Raw genomic sequence first — 21,136 nt, forward strand, 5'->3', positions numbered from 1 at the left:
ATAATGTCCCCGGAACGTTACAATTTAGACCGTGAAGTGGAAACGCAGGGTCGATCCAAATGTTCCTAGTTCCTTGAGGTGAGTGACTTTTTTGTTCAACTCCTCCAGATGAAAAACAGCAGAACTGCAAACACACAGCCTGCTGAGTGAGTAGAAGAATGGATATGGATATCTTTAGGCCAAAAACACAATGTGTGTTTGTTTTTATGTGTGAGTCAGTGTGGCTGGGTGTGTGTGGGTGTGTTTTTGAGTACCTTGACCCTGCTGACAGCCTCCTGGGCCTGCATCATGCGAATGTTCTTGGAGGGGTTCCTCTCAGACAGCAGCTGAGTGGAGCCCAGGTAGTTAGCAGCAAAGATAATTCCATCAATCAGGTCTTCTGGTTCGCAGGGTCCTGGGACTGGGCCAGGGAGAAGCAGAGAGGAGGGTGATTAACGGGGAGACGAGGGGAAGGACAGAGTGCAGTAAGACTCAAAGGGTCGAGTGTGCTGTGGGGAGGGTATAGTAATCACTGCAGTCAGTTTGCTGTGTGGAGAAATGGAGCCAAACACTGTTGCTCTGGAGATGGAGAGATGGAGATAACAGGCTGGGTGGGATAAAGCAGTGAGATGGCCACTGGCTGTGAGCTGATGGAGGTTCAGTGCTGGTGGGAGGCTGAGGCTCAGATTAATCTGTGTCTGTGAAATGTAGATGTGGACTCTCAGACACCCACTCGGGGACACAATGTGCTGTCATGATCTGAAGGAGCAGAGATGCAGCAAAGCCCCTCACACATTATTGGGCCGAGCATCTGCCCAGAGGCAGGAAAGAGCACTGGAAGAGTTATATCAGAGCCTGTGATGTGACAGATTGGAGGCAAAATAATACCTGGAATGGCTCCATGCAATTACAATGTTTTGATTTCATCACCAAACAGGTGTGAAGACAGATTAACTTACCATCGACAAAGCTGGGAAACGATGCAACCTTCTTCGTTGGCTGGAAGACAAAAACAGGATATGACAGATAAGTGATTGTGAATAGATTTACAGTCAATTAAATTTGTCTCTTCAGTCTCAAATAAAACAGAGAAATCTTTATGTTTCACTCCGTTTGTAAATGTTGTCAGCTGTTACACTCTTCTGCTTTTCTTGTTGTGCTGTGCATGTATCAGTTCATCGAATCGAGCAGCAGGTCCTTTACATTTCATTTTAAAGAGCACCTGCCCACAGTTTTGACATGACGCGTAGGGAAGCCTGTTAAGAATCGGAAAACAAAGATGAAGAGAGAATCTCCAAGGTAAATGAACATCAAACGCTAAATCAAAAACCCTTCTGTCTTTTATTGACACAGTCTGAGAATGTTAAATTTGCCTGATGTTTACGTCAGTGATTGCGAAACTGATTGAGATTGGTGTCTGACTTTCCACAAACAAGCAAGCTGACCGTCCTGCGAGGCATGATGCCCCTCTGCTATTTTGGCTAGTTGTTGCTTTTCACAAACTGCTATGACAATCCTGTGTGAACAGTATTATGTTAACGTTTGACACAAAATGCTGTGAAAGCTATTGAAAAAGTTTCAATATGTCTTCTTTCAGTAGGTAAAAAGAGGCTATACCTGACACCAGAGATGGAAAACGAATAATTATAAATGACTCTTTCAGTCTATGGAGATAAATTCCCATTGATGCTTTTGCAGAGAAAAGGTGTAAATAGATTCCACTTATTCGCACCCCATTCACACAATTACATCCATTTAAACCTGAATACTTCTAATGTTACAGTATTTACACCTTGCTCAAGGGCAATACAAAAGTGGGTGCGGAGAGAGCATCAAGTCTTACTCATCCACTTCATTCACGTTGCTGTGGGAGGTGGAGGAGTGAGGAGGAAGCAGGAAGATATAGACAAGAGATGGCTGCACAGAGAGAGAGAGCCGTGAATAGCGAGGTGATTCATGAGATTCAAACACTCATCGACCTGACTCTATTGGATCATCGAACCTGCTCACTACACAATCAGAAAGTGTACTCAGCCCACCGACAGGGAGGTGTGGTTGAAGGCTGCACAGGAAGCCTCCACTGCAGACATCTCCGTGAAAAATGGCTCTCATAAAACCACAAGCAGACACACCGCTCAATTACCACAACGCTATCACGCCGCAAGCAGAGGACATGAGCTGAGGTTGTAATTACACAATTACTAATTTACTCAGTCACACACACATGCAAGCACACACACACAAACAATATCTTCTGTTTAAATGACCTTGCAACAGATCTAAAGGACGATGAAGGAAACACTGCGACACAGCATCCAGCAGCATCTTACCTCTGGTACATTGTTGTTCTCCAGGGGAACGTTGAGGTCGGAGCGCTGCTGTTTTCTGGGTTGCTCTGCACCATTGCTCACCTGGTGGGTCAACACAATATATTCAAAAATATTGAATAAGCTCAATGTCACACACATGGAAAAACTTTTTGTTTCGGTTTCTGAGGTTCAAGTGTAAAGAAAAGTCACATGTGGGAGGGTTTTAATGTGTAGGTAGACCTGCTATGAACACACTGTGTATGAGAGTCCTGCACTGTCTAATCATAACAGCGATTAAGTTTTAACCTACAAATAAAGTTAATCATCTTAAGAGTGAAGCATTCTTTCGAACAAGCAGTCTGCGTTCAAGCTGCTGTAAGCTGAAGCATGATTAAGTTCTGTCTTTTACTTGTCCTTCAGCCAGCTCTTTCTTTTGTCTCATCTCACATCAAATATATAGACATATACAGCACACCCAGCATATAATCACACAGAGGGAGGATTACATTTATTCCCCTGGATATCCATCTTTCAGTCCATCACTGCTCATTAACATTCACTCGTGTTACTGGCTGAAATGAAAACCTCCTGCCTTGGTGTGGTGGTGAGAAAGTGAAATCCGGAGGAACGGTCCATGCTGTTGTGCATGTGGAATTGAAATTAATTACCGCAAACATGACATTAGTGGCCTCATTTGCAAAACGAGAGCTAAACGTAAAGTCCTGATCAGTATTCATGCTGCAGAACTCTGTTGTGCAAACAACCATTAAATTAATGAGATTCGTGTTGCTGTTTGGTTGGATGTTTAACTGTGATGTTCTACAAAACTACAATCATGTACAGAATCCAGAGTGAATTCAGTCAAACCCTGCACATGCCTTCATCTGCATGAAAAGGACTTTCATGTGGTGTAGGGATAACTGGAAATATTAGTTCCCGACAGGAAAGAAAATTTCAAAATCTTTCATAGCATAGCTTTAAATATATGAATGCTACGGACGTATGCAGATCTAATAATTATACATGTTTAGCTTTAAAACAGAAACATAATAATGGTGTGTAAGGTACACACTGGCTTTAAACAGATTGTGAGTGGTCTTAAACAGACTTATAAAATAAAGGATCCATAAAGGATTCCTCAATGTAGAATTAAAGAAATCAATCCATCCCAAAACAAACCAAAACCAAGTAAAAAGGAACATTTGACTGAAAATACTGGCTATTATAGGAAAACAGAGTCTAAATGTTAATGCTGCAATAACAATTGACCATTGTCTCATTGGTGATTATGTCACAAGTAACTCTAATAACACTTACATGTTAAAACATGCAGCCTGGTTTACAGTAAAACACTATTACAACACTGTGTAATTTACTTTCCTCACACCAACAGCATGTGTCTGTAGATGACCTCAAACTGTTCCAGCTCTTTTAGCATAATCTTCTGGCACCACACTGTGCAGCAAAGCTCTTATCAAATTCATTGTTATTCTGGTCTATTCAAGGGTCATGTAGAAGTGGTGTGCAGAGAACATTTCATTTGTTAACAAAGGTCAGAACGACCAAATCATCTCAGTGTGTCTGGGACTCATCTGAATCTGCGGTGTACTGTACATTCTTCCAATTTAATCTAGTGTCTGACCCACTTCTGTGCTACAAATGAGCTCCACAGTGAATGTACGAGCACATGTGCGCACTGTGGAGCAGGTGTGTATCAGCATGCTGCCCACAGGAGACTATCTCTGTTCTCCTTTTACCATCTGACTTTTTAAAAGATGGGGGAGCTCTGCGTGTGTTTGAGCCCATCGATGTGTCTGTGCAGCGTGTGTGCATTTATCCAGGTCTGTGAGAGGGAGAGAGATGGGGGGGGGGGACATCTCAAGGTAACATGGGGGAGGGAAAAGGCTCAGAGGAACGATGAGGCAATGAGGAACGCGTCACCTATAACTCATCTCCAGCTCCTCACCACAAAGCTCTTAAATTACATAAGGTAGCAACATTATCTGTACATTTTCCGCAAAGACTCTGACCATATTCGCATTGTTCTGTTGGTGTGTTACTTCTTTTCATCTGTGTGCCTTTTGAACACATCAGAAATGAAGAACTCGGTGATACACTTTAATGGGAAATTCAACGAGTCTTGAATAAAAATTAAAAAAAACACCAAACATTTTTCACAAGTATCTAATTCACTGCTTAAAGATGTTCAAAAAAATCACAGCATGAAAAGCACAGATGTGAATTATAACACCGACCGATGATGGCTGCTTCAGTTTCAGGTTCCCTCTATTGTCTGTCTTGGCTCACTGTCACATACTGCCAGGGCTTACTGGGGCTCTTGAATAGAACAGGGCCTTTGTTAATGTGATGATTAACACCTGTGCTTTTTTCCAAGTCAAAAATATCCGATGAGAAAAAGGTCTATTAGCTTGAAATTTGAGTCTTTTATTGGAATAACAGTTATCATTTCTGAATAGAAATCTGCAGGAATTTTAAAATTGCTGTCTTAATACGGTGCAACAAAAAAAAAAAAAAAACTGGCTATCAACAAGTTTTTAACAAAAGGTAAAATGTTTATTGGTCGACTTTCAATTTTGCTGGTAATATAACTGCAAAATGAACCTCCTGGCTGTAGCCTGGTGAATGTACTCTCAGTATGCAGGTGTTTGTATTTTTATATTATATACTTACAATGTGTATACGCACAACTTTTGATCATTTTGATGTTTGGAAGGACAGAGTGGATTGTATCTTTTAGCAGTTTACAAGAAAGTGAGTGCCTTACTCCAGAGCATCTGGCTTATCACCTCACTTCATTCTTATATCATTTTAACACCAAAATGACCTCTTGCATGAAGATTTTTCAAGGTGTGTAAACCCTGGTGTGTTACATTTGACTTTACAATCAAGAAACAGTAGAAAGTAGCTTGGAGGCCAGTGACAATGTTACTATGGTTCCTTTTTTTTAATATCTACTACTTCAGTCTCTCTTTCAAACCCAATGCCGACTGAACAATAGTCAAGCACTGTTTTAACGGAGAAAGACAGAAAACTATTCACAAACATCCCATCCATAGCATCATGCCACAAAAGGGGCAAAAATGTGCATGTCCACTCAGGTGTCATGTTTCCATCAGTGCTGATCGGAGGTGGAGCCGATAAATACCTGTGACTTTTACAGTCATTATACCCGTTAATGAGTGCCAATTGTACCCTTTCACTGAAGACAAAAGACAGATGTTACTGGGTTTTTGTCCAGTGTGAAAGAGGTTTCAAACAGGGAGCCTGTAGCTAGCTTTGTAATGGTAAATAACAAATGAGTCGGAGACCAGTAGACATTAGTGGGAATCCTTAAACCTTGATGCTAACCGATCATTGTTTTCAGATTATCAACTTAATACTCAAGAATTAGGGCCTGTCTTGTCAGCTATTTTTCTGAAACCATCGAGGCTTTCTTATGGACTGAAATTAACTACCAAATCTCTTTTCTTGCTTGGTTTTGTTTTCTGTATTCCCTATTGAGTTGGTTTTATCTTCATGTTTCAAAACAAACCAACAGGGATGCTGATATATACTGTAGGTCAATGTGGACAGAGTGGAAAAATTGCCTCTCAAAAACAGCTCACCTGCTCCTGTGTCCACCTCTGCCTGTCTTCAGGGGAGCGTGGATGTGCCTTGATGCCCCTCTGGAGGTCAGGGTTGTTGTGGTGCATGGAGGGCAGGTTCAGGGACTTGGGCCTGCTGTCGTGACGATGGTGAGCTGGTGGGTAGGGGATAGCTTCAGGCTTGGGATGAGGGTAGTCACTTGGTGCGGGGTCCTGCGCCAGTTCCTCTGGGCTTTGGTCAGTGCCACTGCTTAGACTCCCCATGCTCATACTCATCTTGATCTCTGCAACAATTTGGTCAATGTCCTCCTCCGCCTCCTCTCCCGTCTCCCCCTCCACCACGAGCACCTTACGGCTACGGTAAGGAGACGCTCGCACTGAGTTCCCATTGTCCTCTGGGGCATAGTAGTCTCCAGTGTAGGCCCTTCCATGTCTGTCCTCCTCCTCACCTTCCTCATCTTCTTCCTCATTAGGGCAGTACTCCTCGCTCTCTGCCTCCTCCTCATCCTCTCGGGTGTGCAGGGTGTCTTGCAGGGAGGGTTGGTGGTGCTGGTGATGGTGATGGTGATGATCCAGGATGGGTTCTGGTCTCCCGTTGTATATCTGTTCATCAGGGTCTTGCTCCACCACCTCACAGCGAACCTCCCCCTCTCCCTCAGCCCACTCCTCCACGCTGTGCCTCTCTCGTCCTGCCCACTGCTCCTGCCTGACCTGGCCCTCCTCTCTCCACTCCTCCCTCGCCTCCTCATCTCCCTCTCTCCACTCTTCCCTCACCTCTTCCTCCTCTTCTCTCCACTCCTCCTGCACTGCCCCCTCTCCCTCCTCATCTTCCACCCATTCTTCCTCTCTCACCTCCCCCTCAACCTCCCCCTCCTCGACCCAACCTTCCACAGCCTCCTGGCATTCGTCAGTGTGTGCTGCGCCTGGCTGCATGTTGCCAGTGCAGTCCCCCTGGCTGTGGTTGTGGCTGTGGTTGCAGTCTCCCTGGCTGCTGCAGTCCATACCTTCCAGGTAGCTGTCATCCTCTGGGCAGTAGCGGATGTAGTAAGTCACACCTTCATCCTCTTCTGCCAGCCCTGCAGGGAATAACGGTCAACACAGAAGTGTTTCTTAATATCTGAGGCCTCTTTTCTAAAATCACAACAAGCACTGAAATACGTGTTGGATGGTCGGAGGGCATTTATTGGTTTATACCACGGTCACATTCCAGAGAAACAAAGTTTAGATTAGGCCGTTCATTTTTGTTTTCTTGCATTCTGCGATCAAAATCTAAAGATTCTCACAAGCCTTAACTCTGTTTCCCTGGCAACACCTGAGAGTTTGAACAATCATTACTGGGGCTGCATAATTTATCGAAACATAATCACAATATGGATAATCGCAATATGCAAAAGACGAGAGGTTGCAATATTTTGATGAAGGTAAATGTGTAACAAAAAAGCGTTATAATGTAGTACTGTAGTGCTGCAGAGATGCACTGGCCTACAAATCTTCTCCAGATGTAAGGAAACATGTTTTCTTGATACAGACCCCAACAAATGACACATCATCATGATTTTAAAACTTTGTTCAAATGATCCTTCCCACTAATTGTGTATCATACCCATGGCAGAAAACCTCGTCCATTCCTTCATTACCTCTCGTCTTGACTACTGCAATGGTGTCCTGCTCAGGGTGCCCGGCAAGGCACTGGACAGGCTCCAATGCGTGCAAAACCCAAAAACTCATCTGCCAGGGTTCTCACCTGCAGCAGACCTTGGCAGCACATCACCCTACCCTTATTCAGCTCCACTGGCTCCCCATTAAGTCCTGCATCGACTACAAAATCCTCCTTCTGACCTACAAATCCCTCCATGCCCTTGCCCCCAGTACCTAACGGACCTCCTCCACTCCTATAACCCATCCCAGGAGCTGCGGTCCTCACACTCTGGCTTTCTTTCCACTCCCCACACCCCACTGCACACCTTCGGAGACAGTGTCACAGCCCCCACCCTGTAGAACTCTCTCCCTTCTCCAATCCGCAGTGGTTCATCCCTGGAGACTTAAAAAACTCCTGAAGCACCACCTGATCACCAAGCCCTACAACCTCAGCTAACTCTGTCCACCCTCCATTAATCCATCCTACTCTGTCATCTGTCTAGCCACCCCTCTTTTCTGACTTCAGCTCCTGCATCCACGCTATATAAAACCAAGATATTATTATGGAAACGTTGTTCATTACTCCAGTAAATAGGACAAACCTTAGATTTGACTTAGCAACAGGAGATATTTCTAGTCTGCTTAGCTCAGAGAACCCTTTGACTCAACTATTAGCAAGATAGCTAACATTATGCTACATTATCTGCATAGGGTTGACAAACAGTGAAAGTTATTCAACAGTATGTTTAACAACAAGAATACCAAGCTAGCCAGCCATGTCACTGTCCCAATATTAAGATTTTCACAATCAAATATTAGGCCATGTGTACTGTCAGCCGCAGCCTAAAGTAATGAGATGAAAATAAAAGGAATGTGAGATGACTGCTTATATAAAGTATCGGTATGTTCATGTTTATGCAACATCTTGCAGCTCTTCTGTCACATGTGCCATCATGTGGTTTTCAAAGGATGATGTCTTGGCTGAAGGACTACGCTCAGTGTTGTTGTTACTGATCTTAGATACAGGCTAAAAAGTATTAATTTAGAGGAATGAACACACAGTTTCACTGGAACTATAGGTGTTCGTATATCAGGAGTTAATTGACACCCTGTAGCCAACCACAGTATTCATCTAGATTATGGTATAATAAACTTAAATACAGCTACATAACACTGAGGAACAAGGTTTCAAAGTTTATTTCCATGTAGAACTTTAGTCTTTCTATGGGAAAATGTTTGAACTTGGGTGCCAATTTAAACCCTTGCTTGAATTCACAAAACAAAAGGACACCCACATGCAATAGTGGCAGTGCCAACATTTTAGCACCTGAATGACAACTACTACTTTCAATTCTTTTTTACTTTGACAGTTCCCTGTTTTTTTCAGCGTGTCTTTGTATGCTTCACATATTTTTTCAATTTACTTTTTGCTCACCAGCTCAAGTGCACTATTCTTGTCGGCCTTCACATTTAATCAAACAGAAATGAATGGAGAGCTCAGATTCAATAATGTAAGAATGATTAACGGAGGGGCAACGACAAAATCTTAAACCCTGATGATAAGCAAAGACTTATCATCCACATGATTAACATCATACTCACCGTCATCATAATCCTCCTCGTCATCTGAGGTGTTGTTAATGTAGTCAGAGCTGGAGTCGTCATCCAGGCTGTCAGCTCCACCGTGGAAGTCTGCCCGGTCATGGTCATTTTGTTCATGTTCTGGCGTGGAGGGGGTTGCTGGCCGCTGATCCTCCAGTTCTGCATCTGCTTGGTTGCTGTACAGCTTCACTTCAACCTCTGCATTCGCATCCACCTCTGGATGGCTGTGACTCACGTCTTGAGACTTAGAGGAAGAGTACTGTGCCTTGCAGGAATGGGGTCGGGGTTTTGGCTCATGCGACGACTCTTTGGGGTAGCGGACTGGGCGTTGCCGAGGGGGGAGGACTTTCAGATCACATGACTCTGGAGGATGAGGGTTGGGACAGGAGGCGGGGCCTGGAGCAGCCATATTGTTTCCTCCGCTGGTCCCCGGCCTCTTCCTATGAGCCATGTTTGGCGGCTTACTGGCCATGCATTGTTATCGGTTTGATCCTAGGAGACAGATAAAGACGCAGAGGCACAGTGTTAGGGCAACATCAGATACAACTGTTAATCCACCCACGCAATTGCTGCAAGTGCATTGACGAATGTACTGCAATGTAACAAAATTAAATGATGTTCAAGGCTAAAGCTGGTAAGCTTTTCAGCTTTTAAGACAAGTAGAACTTTGTGTCTGTTTGACACATATGACCCTTTATCAAAATGGTAATAGACTCCATTTATCAAACACAAACACAAACACACACACACACGCACACACAGTACACCCTTACAAACATAGTCCTCCATTCATCTTCTCACTCTTCTTCCTCACTTTACGTACATCTATCACATATTCACAGTGCCTGACTAACCAATCTTTTCCTGTAATTGAGCACAACAGCCTCAGTTTACTTTACTTACTCTTTTGTGCTTACTTAGCAAAACTTTGGCCTCAAATACACAACAGTGGATCGCTCAGGCTCAGCTTGAGAACAATAGACACAAAGAGCAGAGCCTTTCTAAGCATACCCCCTCTACATGAACCTAATGGGACACTGCCAGAGAAAGAATCAATAGTTAAATCAAGGTCATCTTCACAAAGGTGCTGCACATGTGCCCTGATACCACTGGGCCTACAGATGTTGGTGAAGACTTTATTGATCCTTCAGTGAATTGCTGGCTGAGAATGGTCAACCTGGGAGACAATAAAGTCTCTTTCTCGACAAGACCTGGTTAAGTAGTGCAGGTGAGAAGACAAAGCAAATTATTTCATGCTGTGGTAAGGAAGTAGCCAGCCAGCTAGCACAAGACTAGATCCCAAATCTACATGTTTGCTCTCAAAAAACCTTAAAGCTGCTCCAGTGTGGCCTAATGTGATGAAACTCAACTTTTATCATCAAAAATCAGTAACTAAACCATATCCAGTCTTTTAAAATCTACACCATCCAGTTAGATAAACAAGAAGGTATTGTAGCATCGGTTATATTAAAATGCAGAGCAACTCTGAGCAGGCTGTGGAACCACATCTGTGACAAGAACAGATAGATATAAAGTAATAGGCTTACTTTCCCCGATACCAAAACAGATATTATTAAAAAAGGTACACAAACAAGATAAAGGTATCCTATAAATCATGAATAAATCCTATTTCAGACATACAAAAGAAGGAACACAAACACACAAGCCGGCATCAACACACACAAACAAACAGAGCCAAGGATTACAGCCATAAGAGCGCATTACTATTTATTGTAATGCATTTTAACAACCAACAACAAAAGTTCAGAGTATGTGTTTGTCGCCATCCCCGCTCTGTTGTGCCATCCAGTTGCCATGAACAACTGTCCACAGAGGGGTGTTGCTGCTTATTTCCCCATATTTTCCACTGCCAATGATTACGCTGGTTAATTAGCTCCACACAACCTGCCACAAACACATCCATGCTGAAACAAAAACACACAAATACAGTTAAGAGCACACACATGGACACAGTTGGTAGCTCCACAGGTAGCCAAGTCAGGGGACTAAGATTACATGTGCACACAAAGCACATGTACTGGGCTCTTGCTGCTATTTGGCACAGAACGGTATAAATAAATATAGGCACTTCTCTGGAGGTTACTCATCATGTAGTATTTGTAAATGCACACACAGACACAAGGATATACATGTTCTGTACACCTGATGATATATAGCAACATGTACGTCCAATGAAGCAATTTTGTGCATCATTTAAAACAGCTCATAAAAAGGTTTCAATTCAAATTTTTGCAAATGCCTTAAAAATGACCCCAGCTTGTTAATGTCTAAGAAACCATGCACTGACTGTCTTACCTGAGCTCCTGAGCTGGGATGTGATGTACAATAGAGCAGGGATCTAGCTGTAACAACGGCCCCATCCTCCCTCCCATCTCTCTTCGCTCCTCCCTTCCCCCACCAGCATCTACACAGCATGCACCTCCCTGACTCCACCCTTCTTCTTCCTTCACAATATATCCAAGCATCCTCTTGCAGAGACCCAGCCCCGCCTCGTCCAATTCCCCAGGGCCGAGGGTAAGGATTGGTAACTATGGGTAACTGCATCCCCTGGGGACTGATACCCTTTGACCTCCTCTTTGTGGGCTTACTACAATCACAGGCCTTATTTTTGTGGTGTAGTGTTGCCTGACTGTTGCTGTATTTGTTCCATGTCGTGTTTTTGATATTTTTCCTGAGTGTCACTACAACTGCTGTGTAAATCTGGAAATCCTATAATTCCCTGGCCAGGTGGTTTTTCCCAAATCTGCTTTGTCTGGCATGTATTTCAGTATTTGATTTGTGTTTATTGATTTGCATGCATTTGTACATGAATGCCATCATCAAAACACACAGGGGATCTGTCCCACCTGTTTAGCACCATGAGGACAGATTTTGAATGAATTATGACATATGGTACATACAACTAAGCCTGTAAACACAGAACCTGTCTACATGTCACAAGGCTTTTTTGTACCTTCACTTGTAGAATCTGTTTTTCCCAATTAACATTACATTTCTCTACAGATTTTTGTGGATTTATTTTTGCATTTCGGCTCAGAACGTTTCCTATAAAACAAACACTGCCTTCCTTTTGCATTAATTATCACTTTGCATATGAGCTCCACTGCATTTGTCATTACATGCAAAATCATAATTATTATTATTCAGCGGTCCCGATTGCTGAACAAAATACCCATAATTTTACGTGGCAAGTAGATAAAGAGGACATTTGTTTCATGGGAGATACTGTAGCTGTGGGTAAGAGACAGTTTACACACATACAGCTGCCTATTAACAGATGCTTAGCACCTTTAACAACTGACTGGATGCTCACTGCATTACTCATGAACACTGTCAGTTTTTGTTTTTGTTTCACTCAAAACAAAAAGATGTACCATTTTATTTAGGGACCTAGTAATTGCAGCGTAATGTAGTTTGTTTAATTGAATTGTATGTATTGGAGTATTATTTTCAGTCTTCTGTAAGCCATCAGTTTGCAGTCAGGCACCACTGAGTCATGTGTGGCCACACAGGTGGCTCTACTCAGCTCAAGACAGCAGCCGTTGCTGCTGAATTGCCACAGGAGGCAGACCATTAGTGGGGCACGCCTCACAGAATCAATGATGTCCCCTTTTGCAGTTCAGTTTCATCGTATTTTTCACTCCAACATTTTCTGTTCTTCAACAAGCAAAAATCCACAAGGCAAAGAAATGGGACAAATTGAAAATTGCCATTTGCAATGGATTTGCAATTACTTCATCAGACATACGGAACATGGTCGGCGAGTTTGTTCAGTCTCTGTTGTTGTTGGTATCTGTAGTTAAGAGCTGCAATGATTAGTCGATCAAAACAAAAATTAGCGCGCAACTATTTTGATAATCTATTAATTGTCATTCTTGAAGCAAAAATGTTAAAACATTTCCTGCTTCAAGCTTCTTAAATGTAAGCATTTGTTGCTTTTCTTTGTCATTTATTATAGCAAATGAAGAGTCTTCGAGTTTTGGACTTTTGATTTGACAAAAGAAGGAATTGAAGAAATTGTTTTGACATCTATAGACTAAATGATTAATAGATTAATTGGGAAAATAATTGGCAGATTAATCAAAAAATAATGAAAACAGACTACTGAGTCACAACTTATTTTCAGACTCCTGACCAGTAAATTCAGATTCCTGATAAGATATTTTCTCTTATGGTCAGATGGCTTTTCGGCTCGAGGTGTTTGTGGTATGTGCAACTTTGAACTGGGGATGTTAAGCAGTTTTCACAGGTAATTTCAAGTCTTCTGAACTGTTCTGAGTGTCTTCCAAGGATTGTTTTTAAATTGTTCACCATTCTGTGCTATTGACAAGGTGCACGTGTGTACATTTTAAAAAAAGATTCTTTGGCTTATTTTTGAAAGTTAGACTAATCTAAAACCCTAGGCCACCAGCCACCCTTATTTCACAACTCCGAAATAAGTCCTCAGTGAGGATGGAAAGTTCTTATATTGTTGTAACTACCTCCTACAAGATTGGTAAATTGCCCATAGTTGCACATGTGGGTTTAAAAGACTGTGTATCCGAGTTAGTCTCTCCTGTACAGGTTGTGTCTCTGCCTTCTCTCTAATGCATGCAGGGATATGCTCCAGCCTCATGGGAACCTGAATATAAATGTGTGTTGGAAGAAAATGAATCAATGATTGGTGCAAAAAGAAATCAGAATCCAGCTGGCTCCATCACTGTACACTTCTTTCTACGTCCCACCTGCGCACACACAAAGTATGGGTCTCCCACATAAATGAGCTGAAATGTAGGCACTGATTCAAGCTGTTACCTTCATCACTAAAATAGGCTCGACACACACGCACACTGGGGGAACGAACAGCAACACACCAGCCAGCCCGCCTGCAGTATCCCAATTGTCTGTTCTGAGCTGCAGCTGGGGACCACTTGTTCAGGGCTGTCTCCATGGACAGACCTATTCATGTCTGCCACAAAGCGCTTCATCTACAGTAAGATAAAGCTTTAAATTACCCTCAGACACTCCCCTTGTTTGACAGACATGTCTTAAACGTGTGTGTGTATGTGTGCCTAAAAGCAGGGCTGGGGCGAGGACAGAGGGCGAGAGAGGCAGTTCGAAAGCAGCAGATGGCTCGGTCAGAGTGTGGGCCTCGGGAATACTAATGTCTCTCTGCCTTGAATTCTAAGATATGACCTCTGTTCACACCAGTGAATTAGAGAGTCGGGCTTCAACAGGGAAGAAGCAAGACGGAACAGATGAGAGTGTCTTTTACCCCTCAGAGTGTTAAAGACCCGTGAAAAAAGAAGATTATCAGGCAAACTGTACATGGCTATTCACATCTTCTTTAAATGCAATAAGACAGAAATAAGTATCTCTATTGACTGCATTAGCATTTGAATGAACAATTCATCTCAGGGTGTGGGGACGTAATGATCACATTCACCAAGGTATAACGGACAGTCTCCAACATTCAGGTTAAAACATGACACACCAATGACACCGCACCTTTTTTAATGGTTTTCTCAACAAGTAATTAGCTTGTGACAAAACCAGAAATAGCCTGTACACCGGGCTTTTTACGTGAAAAGACGCTCACTATCTGTAGAGCAGTGTAGTTATTTTCTGCTTGAACAAACCCAACATTTCCTCCTGCTGCAAGTAAACATTAGAAGCATTTCACTTGCAAAGTGTGACATCATTATCATTTTGAAGTACGCTAGTTATATAAGAAGGTTAGATGTTAGATGAAGAGCTGCAGGTGACAGGCTGAACACCTTCAACTTCTCAGTGAGGTAACCAACTCCCTCTTCACTCATTCATGTTATCAGATTTCCTGTTGGTATTGGGATTAAATCCAAAATGTTGCCAAATACAAGCTTTTGCCTTTCACTTTGACAACAAATCCTCCACCATCATCTTGCCATCTTGTCATCTCTCCTCCTTACCTGATATGTGAGATGTGACTGTGGCTACTCTGTGCTGCAACTCTGCTGCAGAAGAGTTTGTAACTGAAGCGTCCGTCGTTTGATTAAAAACGCAAAACGACAGCTGTGGGCAAGTAATATAATCGGTGTATGCTCGACCACTGTGTAAAACCGATAACACCGACTACAGTGGTAAGTCCGCTGCAATATAGTTTCAATTGTATTGGACTTCTGACCACACCCAAGTCCACTCTTACATTTTATATGTATAAAGTTTTCTGAAAACAGGTCATTGCAATAACATAATTTTTAATATTAGGAGTGTTTTGAATACATTTCCATACATTTACCTATTGTGATAGATCTCACTATCAAAAACTGAACTTATGAATATTGTAATATCAATTTCAACCATTTATCACCACCCTGCCTTACCACTGTTTAACAAACTTGAAAAATATTAATTCCACATTTTTTCATGTTCTACATCCAAACGTGTTTTGTGTTGGAACAAACTGCTGCTCTGATCTGATCTGATAGAACATTTCATGTTACATGCTACAAAAACAGTATTTTGTTTTCTCGCATTACAGAGAGGTTTTTGTGCTTCTCATTTTGAGCTCTTGTCCGGTGACTCATTTTTCAATGTGTTTGCTGCAGGCTCAGCTGTGTACTAACAAGAATCATCATTTAACACCAAAAGGGTACTTTATGTGAGTTCCAAGGAGTGAAATAGGAGGAGTGGGAGTGGAGGCAGCACTGTAGCTTGTCGGAAAAGTGGAGCATCATGTTCTCTCTTATTGCAAGTTCGATTCAATACTGACACATCCTCCAAGCAGAAGGCAACTGCATATCAGGCAGCAATCACACAGGGGTAAATACTTTTCTGGTAAATACTGTTACCTACACTAGCTCAAGTTACTGACTCACAGCTGTCTCCATTGGATTGTTTTTGTACGATACATTTACCCTGCAGTTGAGCCAAGTGATCTTTTTGCCAAAATAGGAAATTCTGCAGTTTTTGCTGCATCGTGACTGATCCATTAAAACTTTCATGTTGTCTCTCCCACCTCTCTCTGTTCTTTCTCTGCTGTCTTTAAAAAAAATTTCTACTTTCTTTTTCATCTTTTTTTTCAAAGATCTAACCAGATAAAACAGATAACCATGAATTTTGCATCCAATTCTTGACATATGTAACCAAAAAGATGTCCAGAAAAACATTAGTTTGGTTTAACAGTTCTTTCTAAAACACCAAGAATTATTTAGTTACAGATGTTTCAGAAAAAGTGTTTTATTTTCATTTTGCCAGTGCAAAGTTTAAGTCCTTAGTCTAGTTACAGTAGCTAACTACAGTATTTAAATTATTTTCTGACAAAATGATCCTGCTGCTTATAGCTTTGACAGAATCAGACAACACTTATGGCCAAACCTTTTCAGTGTATGTTATGCTTGATCACAAACATAATCTGGTTATCTGGTTATCAGAAATATCCTCTGTCATTCCTTTACCAGATATAAGCCACTTTTGATAAATGTCCAAGGGGACCATAAAAATAAAAAAATTCTATTCCTTTTAAAACCTAAAATATGTTGGCTGAATGAAAATAAAATAAGCACATACTACTTGCAAAACAACACTAATCTGATTAAATAAATTCTGCTATATTTGGGAGTGTGCTGGTGTGTGTGCATATTGTGGTCTGAATGACTACATTATGCATTATTATTCAGTCTTTGGGGTCTGCTTGCGGCTCATTTTTCACTATGAAAAGGAAGAAAATGAGACCTGTCGGCTGAGTTTAAAGTTAAAAGCTGTCAAATGGATGGAATATGGAGGAGTTCAGTATGAGTTTCCAGAGAGAGGAGAGCGATAATGGAGAGAAAGAATCTTCTCTGTTTCATTTCTTTCAAAGATGGGGACCTGGCTTCCTGCTGCTACTCGGCAGACAGGAAATTGCTGTTTCAATTGAAGTGTGCTTTCTGCTCTCTCTCACTCTCTCTCTTTTGCACAGACACACAGACACATTTGTAGAGAAAAATATGGTCAGAGCATAGTATTTTGCTAAAAAGATCTGACTATGTACTGATTTTGCCCACAAGAGTACACATTTACTGGAGGTGTCCCTGTTGTTTAATGAATACAGGGATGTAATGGAGGCTAAACTCGCCAATACTCTTAAACCACATTTAATAAGTGCAGACTACATGCACCTATCTTTAGGGCTAGTGGTAGATGTCATATTGGCATTGAGTCAAGCAAACCAATAAAACAGAGGCTATTCAAAGGACCAACTTAAATGACAACTACAAACCAACTACCAAACACACGTACCCCACATTAAAAAGAAGAAAAGAAGAAAGCCAGAACAGACAGAAATTTATACACTGAAGTTTCAGCCTAAACAAAACATCTGACAAAGAACGCCCCACCCGGACATCACATAGCAGGGACTTCCACTAAGATCCGGGAGAATTAAAATGTCTAATAACTATGATGAAAAAGCAAAGAAAGACCACCTCCACTCAAAATGTGTTTCATGTCCCCTAAAATGTCTGATCTTGACTATACCGACTTGTATCCTTGCAAAGTTTGAGTCTTATATGAAATAATACTACTGCCAATGAGCCAGGCAGACTTGGTTAGCTATCAATGTTAATATAAATATATATATATATAAAAGGAATATATCTTTCTGCATACCCTTGTATGTATTTACAGTACAATGCGACAATTTGAACACACACTGTGATACATGGATCTACACTTTCGCAGTGAGGGAGAAGATGTGCTCCCAGTGCACTTCAGACTTTTAAAAAACATTTAATGTGGAAAACATATTAAACACATCATTAATCACAGCAAACTTGTCTTGAGGAGGACTTTAAAATTGCCATTTCATCTGTTTTCTGCACATTTTGATTGGAGTGGGAAAAAAGCTCCTGTGAAACCCCTGTCAAACTGATTTCTGTTGACACCGTTGGTTGGAGATATGACCCTAAATCACAATCCTTCGGCCAAATGATCAAGACAACAAAAAAGGAACTGACACCGTGTTAGGTTCTGTGTCAGTCAGGTTATGAAGCCTGTAGGCATCGACTCTAGATCAAACATTCCTTCGACAAATAAGGCCAAGCTCAGCCCTTTTAACTGGACTCTTTCCCACTGCAGCCATCCTACCTTCTCCTTTTCTAGTTGAAGCATAACTGCAATATACCCACTTTCTTATGTACCATCATGTTATTCTCCATCTCCACAGACCAGCTGTGCTGAAACGATTGGTTTTTAAATTCTGTCAGACTGACCAAGAGTGACTTCAAGCAATCTGGGAAGAAATCTGAATTTCTGAGATACTATTTATGTCTAACTTAAAATTTTCTGATCCATGAAATAATCTCTGTTGCCCTTCACGAAGCAGACATCCATCAACTTTAATAGGGTCAGCTCTGATCACATGATGTTGTAAACATTTAACTGCGTGACATTACACTACCCTTACGACACGTCCACATCGTTAAACACATATTAATAAATTGTGTAATAACCTGGCCATGCTGAGCTATGCTGCTTGTAAATAAGGAGTAAAGGCACTATCAGAGGGAGACAGAGCGAGAAAATGAGTTTCCTCTCAGCTGTCTCATTGAGATTCAGCGTTTGTTCTCCTTACAGCCTCCCACTCACTTCAGGACGACAACAAGAGAGCGATGCGGGAGACGGGGAGAGAAGGAAACCAGAGACTTGGTGAGCAGCGGGAATGGCACAGGACCACAGAACGCATCGCTCGCCCATTCTGCCTGCCAATGTCCATCTCGCCACTCGAAAGCACACCACAGGCACACCCTCCTCCTTCACCCTTGACTGTTACCATGGCAACTCTTTGTTTTCCAGTGCAGTCTCTCGGAGGAGGATTGTCTCAGCCAATCACCAAATAACGCCTTCTAACCGAACAAACACACAAAGCATGCACACATTACTCGAACAATGCTACTGTGCTAATGTAGCCGTTTTAATCTGTTTTGGAAACACAGGAAACAGCAACACTTTTGGTCTCAGCTGTGTTGAGTAAATTTGCCCCCTCAGATCAAATCACGAGGCAGAGTGAATTCAACAGATGGACACTTTTCTTTTGGGGTGGCCCAGCAACATAGGACCATATTATTTACCTTCAGGGACACAAACAACAAGCCTCCTTACTGATTCACAGTGGTATTAACTGAGATAAAGACTTAACGGCGGGCCTTCCTCAGAAAAAAGGAAAATAACCCTCACTGCAAACAAAGAAGACACTGTCAATTCTGGATAAAATAAAGACAATATGGCCATTAGGGCAGAAAAGAAAGAAAGGTACACACATATTGTTTTTACTGCTACACTCATGTTTGGCCTTAGCCATGTCAGCGGTGTGGCTCGAAGGATGGAAATATCTAAACAAGTGTTGGGTGTATGGCCCTGAAATTTTTAATTGGACATTCATGATGAAGCCAAACAACATTAGTGATCCCCTGACTTTTCATCTATCGCCACAATGAGTGAAATGTCTTAGACAGCTATTGGATGCTAGCTCTTAAATCCACGACAGTTACAAGGCCTTTCCTTTACTCTGGTGAGTCTCAATCTTAACTGTTTCATCTGTAGTCTCTTACTGGAGTGATGTTGCACATGACAAATCTGCTAGTCAAATTTTCTGCAACAAGCACAACATTACTTAATTTGTTTTGTTTGTTTATACTGCAAATCAACAGGCATCACACAGTTCCATGAAACAATTATGAATCAATTAAAACCGAAACACCAGGTAATCTGAGCAAAGACTATGCGTGTCTGGCCCAAGTGGCAACTGGTGCTCAGCATTTTTAATAACATCATAGGTAGACACGTGGTGTGATCACCGACATGATGTGTTGATGAGATTTGTCAGGTTAAATTTTATAGTGGTGTTCCCAGGACAAAAAGTTTTTTATTCTAAAAATCTCAATGTATTTGTGGATCATTAGCAGGATCCTGTTCATCAAGCAAAATGAAAATCAAACAGGAAACCACCTCTGCATGTAAACAATCAAATCTTAAAAATATCAAGCTTAAAAAATAATTCCACAACTAATCTTGATTTTGTCTGTGATTGGTGCCACACAGTTTCCTTTTATGTTATATTGTCTTTCTATCATGTTGTCTGTGTCTGACCTGTGAAAATAGATTATTTATTTCTCATCATATATGTGTAAAATGTGCTTTTTAGTGGTCAGCAGGCTGTCACACATTTTGCCTTTTTAAAACGTGTTGCCTGTGACCACTAAACAACATGACCAACAAGAGTAAACTTTCACCCATTAACTCACAGTGTGAACACATACTTTGGTTTGTGGGCTCTGAGTCTGGCCAGGTGGCACATTGGGCTAGGTTGGCCTACATTTTAAGAAGGAACATGAAACACTCTCTAAAGTTTGCCTGGCGACAAGCCCAGCATGCAGACAGCTAAACACAGCTAAATGGCCCCAGAGGGAGACAGATACTGGGGCGATTTCACAGGGTTTAATTGAAGCTGTCAGCTGGGTTTGGTTGCTGACTAGAGAGAATGAGTGAGAAAGGGCGAGACTGATAAAAAGCAGTAAGTTATTTTAATATGCAAAACTATGAACTTGGTGAAAAACAGTAAAAGCAGCCTTGACATCACATGGATACCCAATCATTGTTGGGACAGCCTCCACTGCACACATGTTAGCAGCAGGGAAAACATTTTTGTTTTGGATTTAATGAGAAATCCTCCCACACCACTTTGTCCCAACTGGGCTGAAACGTGACAACACAATAAATGGTTATTAATCCAATAGCCAAATACAAAAGGGGGGCTTGGGATAATACAGATTGTGGAGATGCTGCTAATTAAAAACTATGGTTGTTTGTCCTGTTGGCTGATAAGATGTGGAGGGAAAATATGCAGGACAAAAAAAGACCCGCTGTTTATTTTTGTTTGAAAGGGGATTAGTCATTTTTGTGCGAGTTCTGACAAAAACAGGATGAAGTACATAAATCTCAGGATATGAGAATTGAGATTGGGAGATTGTCTGTAAAGCAAAAAGT

The 21,136-nt window shown here is 41.7% G+C and overlaps 1 protein-coding gene across 2 annotated transcripts in view; it reads right to left on the minus strand.

Moving 5' to 3' along the window:
• apba2b (amyloid beta (A4) precursor protein-binding, family A, member 2b) overlaps positions 1-21,136 on the minus strand; it is a 70,465-nt gene that overhangs the window by 22,282 nt on the left and 27,047 nt on the right. For both annotated transcript variants that reach the window (XM_084353288.1, XM_084353289.1), the window contains 5 exons: positions 9,134-9,625; positions 5,915-6,969; positions 2,310-2,390; positions 939-978; positions 255-400 (listed from right to left, as the gene is read on the minus strand). In XM_084353288.1, coding sequence (XP_084209414.1) covers positions 255-400; positions 939-978; positions 2,310-2,390; positions 5,915-6,969; positions 9,134-9,605 — 1,794 coding nt within the window. In that variant the 5' untranslated portion in view covers positions 9,606-9,625. The remainder of the gene's footprint in view (positions 1-254; positions 401-938; positions 979-2,309; positions 2,391-5,914; positions 6,970-9,133; positions 9,626-21,136) is intronic.

The sequence above is a fragment of the Pagrus pagrus genome (genome assembly GCF_965226575.1).
Source record: "Pagrus pagrus genome assembly, chromosome: 1".
In the NCBI taxonomy this organism is placed as follows: domain Eukaryota; kingdom Metazoa; phylum Chordata; class Actinopteri; order Spariformes; family Sparidae; genus Pagrus; species Pagrus pagrus.